General features: G+C 44.4%; 1 protein-coding gene across 1 annotated transcript in view; it reads left to right on the top strand.

Annotated features, from left to right (window-relative positions):
* The window catches only part of BRIP1 (BRCA1 interacting DNA helicase 1), a 670,966-nt gene that overhangs the window by 15,206 nt on the left and 641,122 nt on the right, over nucleotides 1-14,638 (top strand). The window contains exon 3 of the mRNA XM_073615255.1: nucleotides 8,952-9,063. Within this exon, the coding sequence (XP_073471356.1) occupies nucleotides 8,952-9,063 (112 nt within the window). The remainder of the gene's footprint in view (nucleotides 1-8,951; nucleotides 9,064-14,638) is intronic.

Genomic DNA, 14,638 nt, shown 5'->3' with positions numbered 1-14,638 from the left:
CTCTGCCCAGTCAACAACGGGTCAGATGATCGCCTTCACGCACCTCGAGTCGTGAGGTTGCCAGATCCCATTCAACATCCTCTGAGGCCTGACCCCTTCCTCTACTCCACGGACTGGTAAGACTATGCAGTATCTCTTCGTACGGTCCCTATCGTAACAGAAATGACAGCTCTCGGGATCCTGGCTGACTCTGGGATACGTTTATGCTGACTCCAGGGGTCACTTGGATGACTGTCCCTGCATGCTACCAATAGAGGCAGAACTTTTTATCCAATACGGATTATTGCACAAGGGGGGTTTCCCTCTGTGGAGCGGGGGAGAATTTTGCTTTACTTTACAGTCTATGGCATTAGGCCACAGCTTGAGTTGGCTCACATTGTCATGTTTGCCGCTCCCCCCCTGTCTGCATTCCCTTTCGGCATGCGGGAGGGGGGGGGGGGCGGTTGTGCAGGTTGGGGTCCGGCGGACAGGCCCCACACCCTGAACCATGGGCCATATTTAGTTTCCATTGGCCGCTGTTACTATGGCCATGTCCAGCCATACTCTAGAGGGACCCCATTTTTGGGGCCATTTGGGTGTCCACCGAACCCTACTCCCCCCCTTCCCTCCTTAGCAGACATAGGATGATGCCCTTCCATCTTAAGGAAGTAGTGGGGCCTGTCCAGCAAATAGGCTTCTATCGGGCTGATATAATGTTACTGCTAATGTAGCTGGTCTTGCCCATGTATCCTTAACCATATTTTTTCTCCTCAGTACAGCATATATTCATTTATACATGTGGATGACGCCTCGGTCCCTGTGCCTGGGGGCGGGGTGCTGGGACTTTGTGCGTGCACTACCTGTTAGTGTGTGTTGCGCGCACGAGTCTTATCGCTTGGTGGATCCCCCCCAGCGCATCATTACTGTGCGGGTCCGGATGTTAGACCTCACTTTTTACTGCATATGTTGATAACATTAGAACCAACTTATCTTTCATATGGTTCTCATTGCTCTCATCTTATGCATCTCCTAACGTAATGATTCTTTTGTTTCCATTTATCTGTTGACCTACCATTGCTTGTTTTAAAGCAACACTTAATGCTCTGACCACCCCCAATTAGGGCGGCCCCCGTCTGGGCATCACCAGGGGTCCATAGAGTAATCACATTTGAAGACTGAATTTCCCTTTACCCCTTCTCCCCCCCCCTCCTTTCCCTACCCCCCCCTCTCTTTCATTCTCCCCATACCCCTTTCTCTCTCCTGTCGTGCTGCCCCTCGACTAGGGGGAGTTCCTGGATTGAGACCCATACTTACTTTTAACAGTGGTCGCCACCACACTAGACGGCAACATGGGTCTTCTAAAGGTCTCCTCTCTCAATGTGCGTGGCCTCAACATACCTGAAAAGTGCTCTCAGCTTCTAGCTGACTTGCGCAAAGGTAGAACCCAAGTTGCCTTTCTACAGGAAACGCACTTTCATGGTGAACGTATTCCTAAATTGACCAATGGGGCCTTCCCGACGGCATACCACAGTACATCGCACATCTCCAAGTCCAAGGGGGTTAGCATCAGTGCAGGTCACCTTTGCCAATATATACTTCCCCAATGTGGATCACCCGCAATTTTTGCGAAAGCTGCTGCCTCTGATGCTGGAGTTCTCGAAGGGGATGCTTATCTTCGGGGGGGACCTCAATTTCACGATGGACCTATCACTAGACGCCTCATGCGGCGCCTCCCATCTCTCTTTTGTGCATCTTAAGCGGATGAAAGCAGATCTCCATGCCCTACGTTTGATAGACCCTGGGTGGCTGTTACATCCCCAGGACCGGGACTATTCCTTTTTCTCCCAAGTCCACCACTCTTATTGGAGATTAGACTACTTGTTGTTGTCACATAAAGACTTGTCTAGGGTGGTGTCCACCTTCATCGACGTTATCTCCTTTTCGGACCACACACCGATACACCTGACACTTTCGTTGGGCCCGGTGACCCGGACTCCACCTTGTGGAGACTGAATGAGGCTCTACTGCAGTCGGAGGAGACCCGCTCAGAGGTACTGGCCACGCTGCAGGAGTATTTCTCCATTAACGAAGCCTCATTCACCAACCCCCTGAAGGTATGGGAGGCCCACAAGACGATTGTAAGGGGCACCCTAATTAGAATTGGGGCCCGCCTCAAACGGGAGAGAACACATCTTACAGACAAACACCTTACCCAGATCCGTTCCCTGGAGTGCTCCCATAAAGCCAGTCTCGCATGTTCTACTCATCAGGAATGCCTCAAAGAACTTTGCTCGTTTCTATTTCATAAAACGAAACAAAAACCGGCATGGGCACAACGTACGATGTACGAATTCTCCAATAAATCCGGTACATTGCTGGCTAGAGCACTGCGAGGTCCTCACACCAAAACCTACATCTCCCACATCTTGACGTCCTCTGGCCATAAAGCGACTACATCCTCCGATATGGCGGTGGAGTTTCGGTCATTTTGTGAATGCCTTTACAATTTAGACAGGCCACTTCCTGATGACCCTAACTCCGCTGGGGGATTTACCCCACGGTCATACCTAGCCGCATCTGGCATGCCCTCACTCCCACCTGCGGTCCAGGAAGAGCTGGAGGAGTCTATTACAACAGCGGAGCTGGGATTGGCGCTGGCAAACTCGAAACCAAAGAAGGCCCCCGGCCCTGATGGCTTCACTCCAACATACTACAAAATCTTCTTTGAGACGCTATCTCGACATCTGGTATCTGCCCTCAACTCGATCACAGAAGGCAATTCGGCAATTCTTTCCCGATAGACACTTTAGGAGCCTACATATCCCTTATCCCGAAGGAGGGGAAAGACCCACTGCGGTGTGGGAGATATCGTCCGATAGCTCTCTTGAACACCGACCTAAAATTGTTTGCCAAGATACTGGCTAATAGGCTACTCTTACATATATCAAGCCTAATCCATAGGGACCAAGCGGGTTTCATACCGCAATGGGAGCCCCGCGACAACACCATGAGGGTGGTAAACCTAATCCATGCAGCCAAGACATCAGGGCGACCCCTTCTCCTGCTGTCAACCGAAGAAGGCGTTCGACCGCGTTGATTGGTCCTTTATACGGGCCACCCTGGAACACATTGGACTTTGATCATCGATGCTAAGTTGGATCTTATCTCTTTACTCCCACCCTATGGCTGCAGTCAAAGTCATTGAGATGAGGTCCGGCTACTTTAACATTCACGACGGGGCTGCCCCTTGTCCCTGCTGATCTTCATACTCTCACTGGAGCCTCTCTTATGCAGAATAAGGGCGAACTCGGGCATTATTGGTTATCAAAAATCTTCTGGGTCCCACAAAGTGGCCGCCTTTGCAGATGACCTAATCTTCTTTCTAACAGAACCACTCACCTCACTTTCTAACCTACTTCACTCCCTACAGGAGTACGGGGCCCTCTCTTTATTCTAAATCAATCTATCCAAGTCCTCCCTTCTTAACATCACAGTGGGCAAAGACACTGTCCGACGCCTGCGCTCAGAGTACCATCTACGCCTGGCGATCAACACTATTCCTTATCTAGGAGTCGACATTACCTCCGACTCCTCTGACCTGTATCAGGTGAACTTCACCCCACTACTTCTTCGTCTTAAAACGGACCTCCTCCACTGGCATTCCCTTACTTTTAACATGGTTTGGACGGTGCAATGCCATCAAGATGACCGTCCTGCCTAGGGTGTTATACCTGCTACAAGCCCTTCCTATTCGCCTTCCCCCTCCTTTTTTTAAGCGTGTCGACACGATGTTTCGCGACTTTGGTCGCACCGTAAACCGCGTATCAGACTGCAACTTCTCCATCTTGCAAAGCATAGGGGTGGAGTTGGTCTCCTGGACATGAAAGCCTATTACAGGGCGGTGCATCTTACTAGAGTGGTCGACTGGCATTGCCATGCAGAGGCTAAACAGTGGATGGCGATGGAATTGGAGGACTCTGATGAAATGGCCAAGAGCTGGCCATGGATCACCACCCCTCTGCCGAGGGACCCCACCGACCTTCCCACATTAGTCAGCACATTACAGGTGGCCAGAGATGCCTTGCGACACTCCTCAGTGTCCCCGATACCCTCCCCTATGGTGCCAATCTTGAGTAACCCGGACTTTCCACCCGGCCGTCTGAATCCTATTTCTAGGCGTCTGACTGCGGGTGGGCGGCTTCGCCTTCACAACTTTCTGGGGCCGGACGGTCAGCTCTCAGTAGAAGCAGGGGTGTCTTCTACAGACCCCCCACTGGACTTCTGGAGCGGTCTCCAGCTGCGTAACTTTTTGCGCCGGTGCGCACGGACCCCAGGCATATCACGTCAGCTCACGGAACTAGAACGAATCTGCCACCGCGGAGAGTCGGTCCGTCATTGTTTTATCTCTAATTCTCTCCTCCGTGATTCTACCAGCAGAAGTGTTTATCCCTCATTCCTCTCTAAGGCCTCATGTACACTGCTGCTGGTAAACGGACATTCAGAGGCAGTTGGCTGCTTTTCTCAGCTGCCCCTGAACTCATCCAATGTTATCTTATGTGTACATGTACACAGGTTTGTCATTAATGTCATTTTTAGGCAGTAGCGTTTAGAGGGTTTCCTTTGAAGGCAAAAAAATCAGTTCAGACGCCGAAGTTTCCGACGTTTCATACGCTAAACGCGGTACTGGCGTTTAGCTGCGTTTTGTTTACACGCGTATCGTTTACCGGCGTTTTTCATTTTTGGCTATTTAAAAAAAAATTTTTTTTTTTTTTTTTTGCAAACGTCGCTAAACACGGCATGTAAACACAGCAAAACGGACGTTTTAAATGTGGGTTTTTATCTGTCAAGTTAAATCGTTCAGGAGAGGTTGTAAAAACGTCCCGTGTACATTAAGCCTAAGTGGGAAGCAGATCTGGGAGTCCGATTTACTGACTCGCAGAGGGAGAAGATCCTACACTTTGCCCAGAAGTCTTCCATAGCTACCAGAGTCCAAGAGACCTGCTATAAGATCATGACCCGATCGTATAGAGTGCCTACTACTCTGTGCCGCTCTTGCCGCAAGTCCCCAGTCTATGCTGACGATGTGGTACGGAGGAGGGAACGATGCTTCACATTTTCTGGGAACGCCCCAAAATCAGACCCTTTTAGCTGGAGGTGGCACGCACGATCAAGCACCTGACCAATGTTACTGTAGAGGGGGACACCAGGGCTTGCTTGCTGCACCTCTCAAAGCGACCTGTCAAGAAATACAAAGCCTCCTTTACCGTCCAGCTATTAAACACTGCTAAGGCATACATCCCCCTGTGTTGGAGATCGGAGATTCCGCCGACTAAATCCCTGTGGTTTGCCAAGGTGAATAAACTAAAACATGGAGGATCTCACTGCCACCTTTTACGGTAGGGAGGAGACCTTTCAGGAGACATGGAGACCATGGCAACACTACATCTACACTGAAGCATACCTCCGGGAGGTTGTGCAGCCTGACTGAGCTTTGGGGCTCGAGTTGCTTCCTAGTCGGGGGGGGGGGGGGGGGCACCGTCTTCCTTTTCCCTTCTCCTCCCCTCTCCACCCCTCTACCTTCCACACTACTCCCCCCCTCCCTCCACCGGGGAGTCCTGTCCCCCCCACCCTCCCCCTTTTCCCTTCCCTAATCTGTACCCAGTCATGGGCTGGTTTAGTCAGATAATGTGAATATCCTGTTTTACATCACCCGTTTGTTATGTCCCATGGCTGGGCCCAGCTGGTACTTGGGAGGCAAGCCTCCCAGACAGCTGTGAGTGTGTATTTTACTGTATGGCCCTGGTAGCTATAATATCTGTACTGGGTTATTAAGGTAACTGTCTGGAAGCCTCCCCGACTTGGCACGCTGACAACTTCATCACACAGCTTCACCCCTACATGTATAATACAGAGTGCATAGCCAGGGGAATTGATATTTGACATTGCTATTCTAACATTTAACCCTTTCTGTTACACGTTTCAGTTTTTATTATAATCCCTGTCATCTGTTTTTGACTGTTAAATTGCATCATTTTGAAAATAAATAAAGGAATCACAAAAAAAAAAAAAAAAAAGAATATATTTTAGCCATAATTTATGAAATAGTTAGATTTTATTGGATATAATGAAAGTATATATGAAAGTAGAAAATATTGATGTTTTTTACATTTTTTTTTGGCCTTTTTTCATTTTTATAGCAAAAAATAGAAAACCCAGTGGTGATCAAATACCACCAAAAGAAAGCTTTATTTTTGTGAGAAAAAAATGATATAAATTTAATTTGCGTACAGTGTTGCATGACCGCACAATTGCCAGTTTAAGTAACACAATGCTGAATAGCAAACAATGGTCTGGTCATAAAGGGGGTAAAACCTTCTGAAGGTTAAACATTTAATATTTTATAGAAAATAGAAAACATATGGGTGTATGAGATTTGCAAATCATCGTGTTCTTCTTTTATGAAGATTTTACACAGCGTCCCAATTTTTTGGAATTGGGGCTCTGTGTGTGTGTGTGTGTGTGTGTAGATAGATAGATCGATAGATCTATATCTATATAGAGATATGTAGATGTGTATAGATATATATATATAATCAGGGTGGATAAAACTCGATGATTTTTTAAAAGTAAACAAAAAAATCTAATTTTTTTTTTTTTTTTTTTTTTTACTTTTTTTTTATTTAAATTGGATTTTTTTGATTTTTATCAAATTAATTTTAATAAAATGCTTTTGGCGTAAAAATATATCTAAAGATAGTTTTTATAGTTTTCTATTTAAGATGCAGTAATAATTTTGTTTATTCAGCATGAAATGGAGCTTAGTTGTGTAGCACGAGACTGTATATTCTGCAATATTTACATTTTTGGTAAACTCATTATTCAATGAATCCAAGCTCTGCAACTGAGATAGCATGCACTGCAATGATGCATTCACACAATTTCACACTACCAGCAAGAATGAGTCCTTACTTTTAAAGAGCACTATTCATTTCAGATCCATCATGGCAGTGCCCGTTAGCGGGGCATCCACTCACCTGCTGCCGCCAGGTTCCTCACCTTGTTGTGTCACTACTGCATCACCAGCAGTTCCATTAAAGTGAATGAGACTGTCGGTGAGTCAACAGCATGTCAGGGGAGGAGCTGCTGCGGGACAGAGATAACAGATGCTCTTTAACCACTTGCCGACCAGCCGCCGTCATACTGTGGCAGGTCGGCATGATCCTGTGAGCCGTTGTAGCTATACGTTGGCTCCTTTTAAGCAGGATATCAGGCGCACGCCCTCTGCACTTCGGGGGTGCTGATGCTCGTGGCCGATGGTCGCGATGGGCACAAGAGGCAGAACAGGGACGTGTGTGTAAACACACAAATTGTTTCTCTTTTTTTGTTTATAGCGCAAACAATAAAAACCGCAGAGATGATCAAATACCACCAAAAGACAGCTCTAATTGTGGGAAAAAGGACGTCAATTTTGTTTGGGTACAGCGTCGCACGACTGCACAATTGTCAGTTAAAGTGACGCAGTGCCGTATCACAAAAAATGCTCTGGTCATTGAGCAGCCAAATCTTCCGGGGCTGAAGTGGTTAAAAATTATGATTTAAGTTAAGTTGATTTAAATCAAGACTTTTTACTAGTGATTTAAATCATGATTCAGACTGACTTGATTTAAATTAAATCCACTTTGAGATATATAGATATATATATATCCCTTCTAATATGGCATGCAATAAAAACATTTACCTTTTTTACTGTATCAAATGAGCAGCCCTGAATAAAATGTTCCTTAACTGGTTCCCGACCAGCCACCGCAGTTAAACTGCGGCAGGATGGCTCTCCTGTGTTAGCCGTCGTAGCTGTATGTGGGCTCTTTAAGACGCTGTAGGAGGTGCGCGTGATCGCTCGTGACAGAGTGAGAACCGGGATCTATGTGTGTAAACACACAAATCCCGTTTCTGTCAGGGGAGAGGAGACAGATCGTGTGTTCATACTAAGTATGAACACTGATCTGTCTCCTTCCCTAGTCATTCCCATCCCCCCCACAGTTAAAACACACCTAGGGAACACAGTTAACCCCTTGATCGTCCCCTAATGTTAACCTCTTCCATGTCAGTGACCTTTGTACAGTAATCGGTGCATTTTTATAGCACTGATCGCTGTATAAATGTCAATGGTCCATCAATGTATCAAAAGTGTCCGATTTGTCTGCCGCAATATCGCAGCACCGCTAAAAATCTCAGATCACCGCCATTACTAGTAAAAAAAATATTAATAATAAAAAATGCCTTAAATATATCCCCTATTTTGTAGGCGCTATAACTTTTGCGCAAACCAATCAATATACGCTTATTGCGATTTTTTTTTTTTTTTAACCAAAAATATGTAGAATACATATCGGCCTAAACTGAGGAAAAAAAATTTTTTTTTTTTGTTTTTTTTTTTTTAATTTGGTATATTTATTATAGCAAAAAGTAAAAGATATTGTGTGTTTTTTTTTTTTAAATTGTCGCTCTTCTTTTGTTTATAGCGCAAACAATAAAAACCACAAAGGTGATCAAATACCACCAAAAGAAAGCTCTATTTATGGGAAAAAAAAGATGTAAATTTTGTTTGGGTACAACGTCGCACAACTGCGCAATTGTCAGTTAAAGCGACACAGTGCTGTAGCGCAAAAAATGGCCTGTTCAGGAAGGGGGTAAATTCTTCCGGGGCTGAAGTAGTTAAACAAACTGACATTTGATGCAGTGTAAACCTACCACTGTTTTGAACTGCTTGTACACTGCATCAATTTGTTTTTAGTAGTATGAATTCAGGCCACAAGATGGCAGCACCACTTCATATAGATTACAAATCTGCTTTAAAATTGGTTGTGTGCTAAAACAAGAATTAACCTATATTTCCAATGCAAGTATTTCTAGTACTATGGTTATATATGTAGTTTAGTTCCTTAATACAGCATTTCCTTTTGTTTACTTAGATTATGAGAGGATTGAACTGCAGACAACACTGTTTGCTGGAAAGTCCCACTGGAAGCGGGAAAAGTTTAGCGCTACTCTGTTCTGCTCTTGCATGGCAGCAGGCTCAATATGGTAAGTAATATAGCGATCCCCTAATTACAAATGTTTTACTGGACCCTTTATTTGTAAGTTTTTACATTGGTAAGTTAGTGTGAATATAGCCTTGCAGTAACTGGTCTGGTTCCGCCTCCTTTTTTTTTTTTTTTCCTTACTGCACTGAAATAATGAAAGGTAAAACTTGATTGGTTCCTGTGGGTAACTAAATATTTCTTTGTTCCTGAAAGTTCCAGATATGATAATTTAAGCTTGTTCACATCACAGCACATTTAACGTATGTATTTCATGCTTCCTTGAATGAGATCTCCTACAACAGCACACCAAAATGCAGCATGTATCACTTTTCCAAATGCTCTGTAAGAACAGGTCCTGTACAAAACAATGTCTTTGTCCATGCATATTGCCTGTAAAAACACTGTAAAATTATGAATCCATGACTAGTAACATGAAGTGACCATCTCATTAAGAAAGTTGGAAGGCTGCCATTTCTGTTTTGCTTCTAAAAACGCTAGTTGCTTGGCTGTATCCTTTTGAATTACAGACTCAAAACCAGCATGCTTTAAATGAGTGTTAGACCTTCTTATGTCTATATATGTTCCAGGTGAGCTACTCAGAGAGCATTGAAGCCAAAGCATCAACATTATAGCCAGGAAACTAGAATTCCCAAAGGAGAGTTCATCAGTGGCAGCCCCCATGATCCTCTCACGACAGAGTCCCTTATAGGACAGAGTTCCTAAGGGAAGGGAGAACATTTAGTAAAATTTTATTTTTATTTTAGTTTTACCTATTCATCAGTGAGAAATACTGTAGATATTAAATTAGATTCATATATGTATACATGTACAGTACATGGCAAACAATTTCTAGGTTAAAGTGAATGTTAAGCCACTTTTTTTTTGTTCTATAGTTCCCTCTGTTAGATAATATGAAGTTCCCCAGTGTACGTGATTGTTAAAAATATGCTGCCTAATACCTTATTTCCGAGCGGCGCTTACAGGACTCTCCACTGGTTGCCTCTCCTGATAGCAGCAGGGGGAGGGGCTGGGTATCCCCCCGCTGACATCAGCCAGAGGAGGAGAGCAGCAGGCAGTCACGTGAGCTCCGAGTGGTGCTCGGAAATAATGTATTAGGCAGCATATCTTTATAAATCACCTACACTGGGGAGCTTAATGTTATCTAACAGAAGGAACTATTGAACAAAAACACAGTTATTTTTAGAGCAGGAGGAGGGGGGGATCTAGGAGCGGACGGAGCTGACAGGCAGGGAGGCGAGAGGGAGAGAAGACAGGAGAGCTGTGAATGACCGAGGCACGTAAACTGACCACAGTGTCAGGGCTCAGCAGCCACGATAAACTGTGGTCAGTTTACAGGGGGGAGGGCAGAATCAGGAATGTCAGCCAGGTATTTCAGGTGATAGAAGGGGCCAAATTACAAAGCACAAGCACTGTGCTGTATAACATGCTTTAAGGGAACAGGATCCGATTTTTTTTTTTTTGTAACAAACACTTTAAACTAGGTGAATTACATTGTCTGCATGTCTTTTGATAATGAAGTTGTAGCTATCAGTTGCACTGACTTGTAGACACTAACATGACAACTTCGATACATGAATGTATAAAAATCAATAATTTGTTCTCATGGTGAAAGTTTGTATTTCGGTAAGTTCTCTTATTCCTTTTTACCTGATGACCACATTTGTTTTCACCATCATTGCAGAAGCATGGAGATAACATTTTCATGTTACAAAATATATTTTTCTTTTGCAATCAGTAGAGAAGCCCACACAAATCAGCAGGAAACATTAGGTCTCAGTTCACACTAGTGCGACTCCAAATTCGCAAGATTCCCAATGCGATTTTATGCTCTGGCACTCTAGTTGCATCAAAGTCGCATCATAGTAGTTCAGGAACCTTTTTAAAGTCGCTGTGACTTTAAGTCGAATAGATCGGAACTGGTGTCATTGAACTCAAAGGGCTGCGACTTGTCCAAAGTCGCATGACAAGTCGCACTATTGTGCAGGAAGCCTTAAACCAATCCTGGATGCTCGTAAATAATTCCACACTTACAAATTTAATCCATGGCAGTTTCTGTTAATTAATAGCACTGAGGACAAATGTACAGAATGAATAGGCACATATAGACCAAACAAAGGAAATCATATAAAGATCAATATACATGGACACCATAAAGAAGGCATTGGTTTAAATTGACATATATCAGGTCTACACTATGAAGCAGAAGTATATTGCTAATGTAGATATTGAATCTCTGCTTGAATGCCCTGTATGAAATGTGTACAACAGTTCCCTGCTGAGATCCTCAGTCAGTACTGGCAAAGCTTGCACCCTGGATCACTAAACATGAAGGCCTCTGCTGATTACTGGACAAACAGACACCACACATACTGCAACTCTATACATATTCGACATGCATGATGCTTCTGCTTGACCATAGGACAAGCACTGACCACACATGCATCACTATAAAGTCATATCATGTATGAGTTCACTGCTGTACAGTGAACAAACACTGACACTAAAATACTGCATAACTAAATATGAGTGTCATTAATGATGTGCATAGTGTAGGTGAGTGGTGATGTCACACATACTATGCTATTACACATGAATGCCATTTATGAGACCTGTGGTGTTGCTTAGGCAAACACTGGCAGCCATATATATACAGTGTTACTAAACAGACATGTCATTAATGAGGCATCTGCAAGACCAAACTGCTCAACTTGCCAGAAGGTTAATGAGCTAACATTTCCACTGAAATAAATTAAAGTCTAATTGAACCTTCCAACTTTATTAGTGTGATGCAGTTACATAGTAACAGTAATATATATGGGAATCGTTTTATTCTATTTGCTGCAGCTAAAGGTTAAATCACCCTTTGCTAGTAACTTGCTGGTCAGCCAGGCCCCTGCTCCACTCAGCAGGGAGTTTGAGGACTGCTAATTGGAGCAATGTAAAGGGGGAGCTTGTAGGGCCGCTGGATACCCCGAAACTCTGCTCTCAATTGGGCAGAAGTCCGGCTCTCCAGCATGCTGCTAGCACAGGATCAAACCATCAGAAAAAAGCCACAACAAAAAGTGCTAAATGTAAACTTCTGTGGGAAAAAACAAATGACTGCTATGCTGGAAACTGTCTATGATGATGCCAGTGATGTTAAAAACACAAGAAAGTTTATTAAGACAATGATCTAAGATAATATAAGTCAGTTAGTGCAGAGCTCTCCTCAAGAAGATGGAAAATCTGATCTGATAAAACAGCACTGTATAAGTACCTTGTACATGTGGTAGGCTATAGTCTAGCCATGTGGGACGGTGCTACGGTGGTCTGGCTGTACTCCTCATCTGCTATAAGCGGAGCCTGATGCAAGGGGATGAGTGTCAGGCTGGGTGGATGGAGCCAATATGGAGGCTGGGGGACACCAAGTCTATTTAGCCACTCAGCTGCAGGAAGAGGGAAGGACCGGCTTGTGGTTGCGTGGATCAGCAGGAGAAGCACCCGAGCGTGACGTCAACCACTTGGGGGAACGCTGGACCAAGGCGAGGTGTGGTACATGGAGGTACACTGGACCGCAAGCCAGGGGAGAGTATGCGGAGGGGGTTGCTGTCGTCCTGACAACGTGTTTTGTGGCGTGGCCCTTTGGAAAGTTAGTCAAAGGGCTATGCCCCGAAACACGTTGTCAGGACAACTGCAACCACCTCTACACCCTCTCCCCTGGCTTGTGATTCAGTTGATTTCACCCTTGGGTGCTTCTCCTGCTGATCCACGCAGCCCCGGGGACATGAGTTTGGATCCATGGAACATACAGCTGGCCCCATCCCCTCTCTCTTCAGGCAGTCTGTGCTGTGAGATTTGGGGCTGGTGGACAGTCCCTTGCCTCCGGCACTTTGGTTCCATTCCCATATCCCCAAGCACACACAGGCTCCGCCAGACATCTGCTGTTTCCATTCCATCATTGGAGGTAGGACAGTTCCCTATCCATGTCTTCTGGCTCCTGAGTGTTTCTGCAGTAATTGAGATTTTTTGTGGATGCAAGGTCAGTTATTTTAATTTTTATTTAACCAACATTATTAACTTTTCATCGCTTTGGAACTGTATGCATCTTTTGGCAGTCACAAATTATACATTTTTGTCTTCTTGCCAATAAAGAACCTTTGTAATATGTAACTTCCATTATTGTTTACTTGCCAAACTCGCTCATCTGGTCTTCTGAGTCTGGGAGCAGCGGCCATAGTTTGGTGATTATTTTTTTCAACAAGTCTTCTTTGGTTATCCGTGTTTGCGCCTGGTTTCTGTTGATTTTTTGTCATGTGACAAGGCAGTGATGCAGTTACATTGCTCACCCATAATTTACAATCTTTTCGCTCTGCTCCATACAAAACTGCTTCAGCAAGCACAAGGAAGGTTGATATACATTACAATAACGGGCGGCACGGTGGTGTAGTGGATAGCACTTTCGCCTAGCAGTAAGAACGGTCGCTGGTTCGAATCCCAACCAGGACACTACCTGCCTGGAGTTTGCATGTTCTCCCTGTGCCTGCGTGTGTGTTTCCTCCGGGTACTCCGGTTTCCCCCCACACTCCAAAGACATGTTGGTAGGTTAATTGGATCTTGTCTAAATTGTTCCTAGTATGTATGAATGTGAGTTAGGGGCCTTAGATTGTAAGCTCCTTGAGGCTAGGGACTGATGTGAATGTACAATGTATATGTAAAGCGCTGCATAAATTGACAGCGCTATATAAGTACCTGAAATAAATAAACCAAATCGATAATGTCAGTGGCACTCTGCTGTATTCTTTCACTACAAAAGGTGCCAGATTTAGAAGGAAAACATGACCTCTGTCTAAAACTGCAGTTCGCTGACCAGATTGTCTCAAGAAATCAAAAGGGTGAACAACTACCTCAGTCCGAAAGTCCAGTGGGTTAATAGAATAGTCCTGATACTGCCTTTGGTCCCCTGGTGTTACCAGGCATTCAAGGCACTGAGAGCTACCACAGTATTAAATCGGGAGAAAAAGATCTTGATAGTGCAAATAGCGTTCAATTTAATTGATACAAAATGAAGTATCCAAAAGTTAAAATCGCATGGCCTGCAGTTTGGGGACCGCTGGTTTAGTTCTTTTAAAGTGTTTTTTTTAGTTTTGGATAGAGTAGAGAGGGATTAGAACACCTGTCAGGTTTTATTGCTGGCTGTGCCCCCATTACAGAGCTTCACCCTTTCTATCTGTCCTATTTACCATTATCATTGAAAGTGAATGTAAACAAAAATCCCAAATTTTAGGTTGTTCCCCAGAAAAGGAATAGAGGGGAAAACTTCCAATGGGGACACTGGTTCCAGTGACCTGGGAGTCCCCAAGAAATTCCCTTAATTTGCAGGGATTTCCTCTCACTTTCTGTTTGGCTATGGGACAGGAAGTGAAGGAAAATCTCCGCAATGGGACACAGGTGGGACACAGATAGTGGAAAAAAAAAAAAAAAAAAACCTTAGAGGGGTTATAATATACCCTGCTTTGCCCCAACCAAAAAAAAGAAAAAGTTTTTCCTATAGTTCTACTTTAGACCCCTTTCACGCT

This window comes from Aquarana catesbeiana, linkage group LG02 (assembly GCF_042186555.1).
Source record: "Aquarana catesbeiana isolate 2022-GZ linkage group LG02, ASM4218655v1, whole genome shotgun sequence".
Taxonomy (NCBI): Eukaryota; Metazoa; Chordata; class Amphibia; order Anura; family Ranidae; genus Aquarana; species Aquarana catesbeiana.
This window is presented reverse-complemented; position numbering and strand designations above follow the sequence as displayed.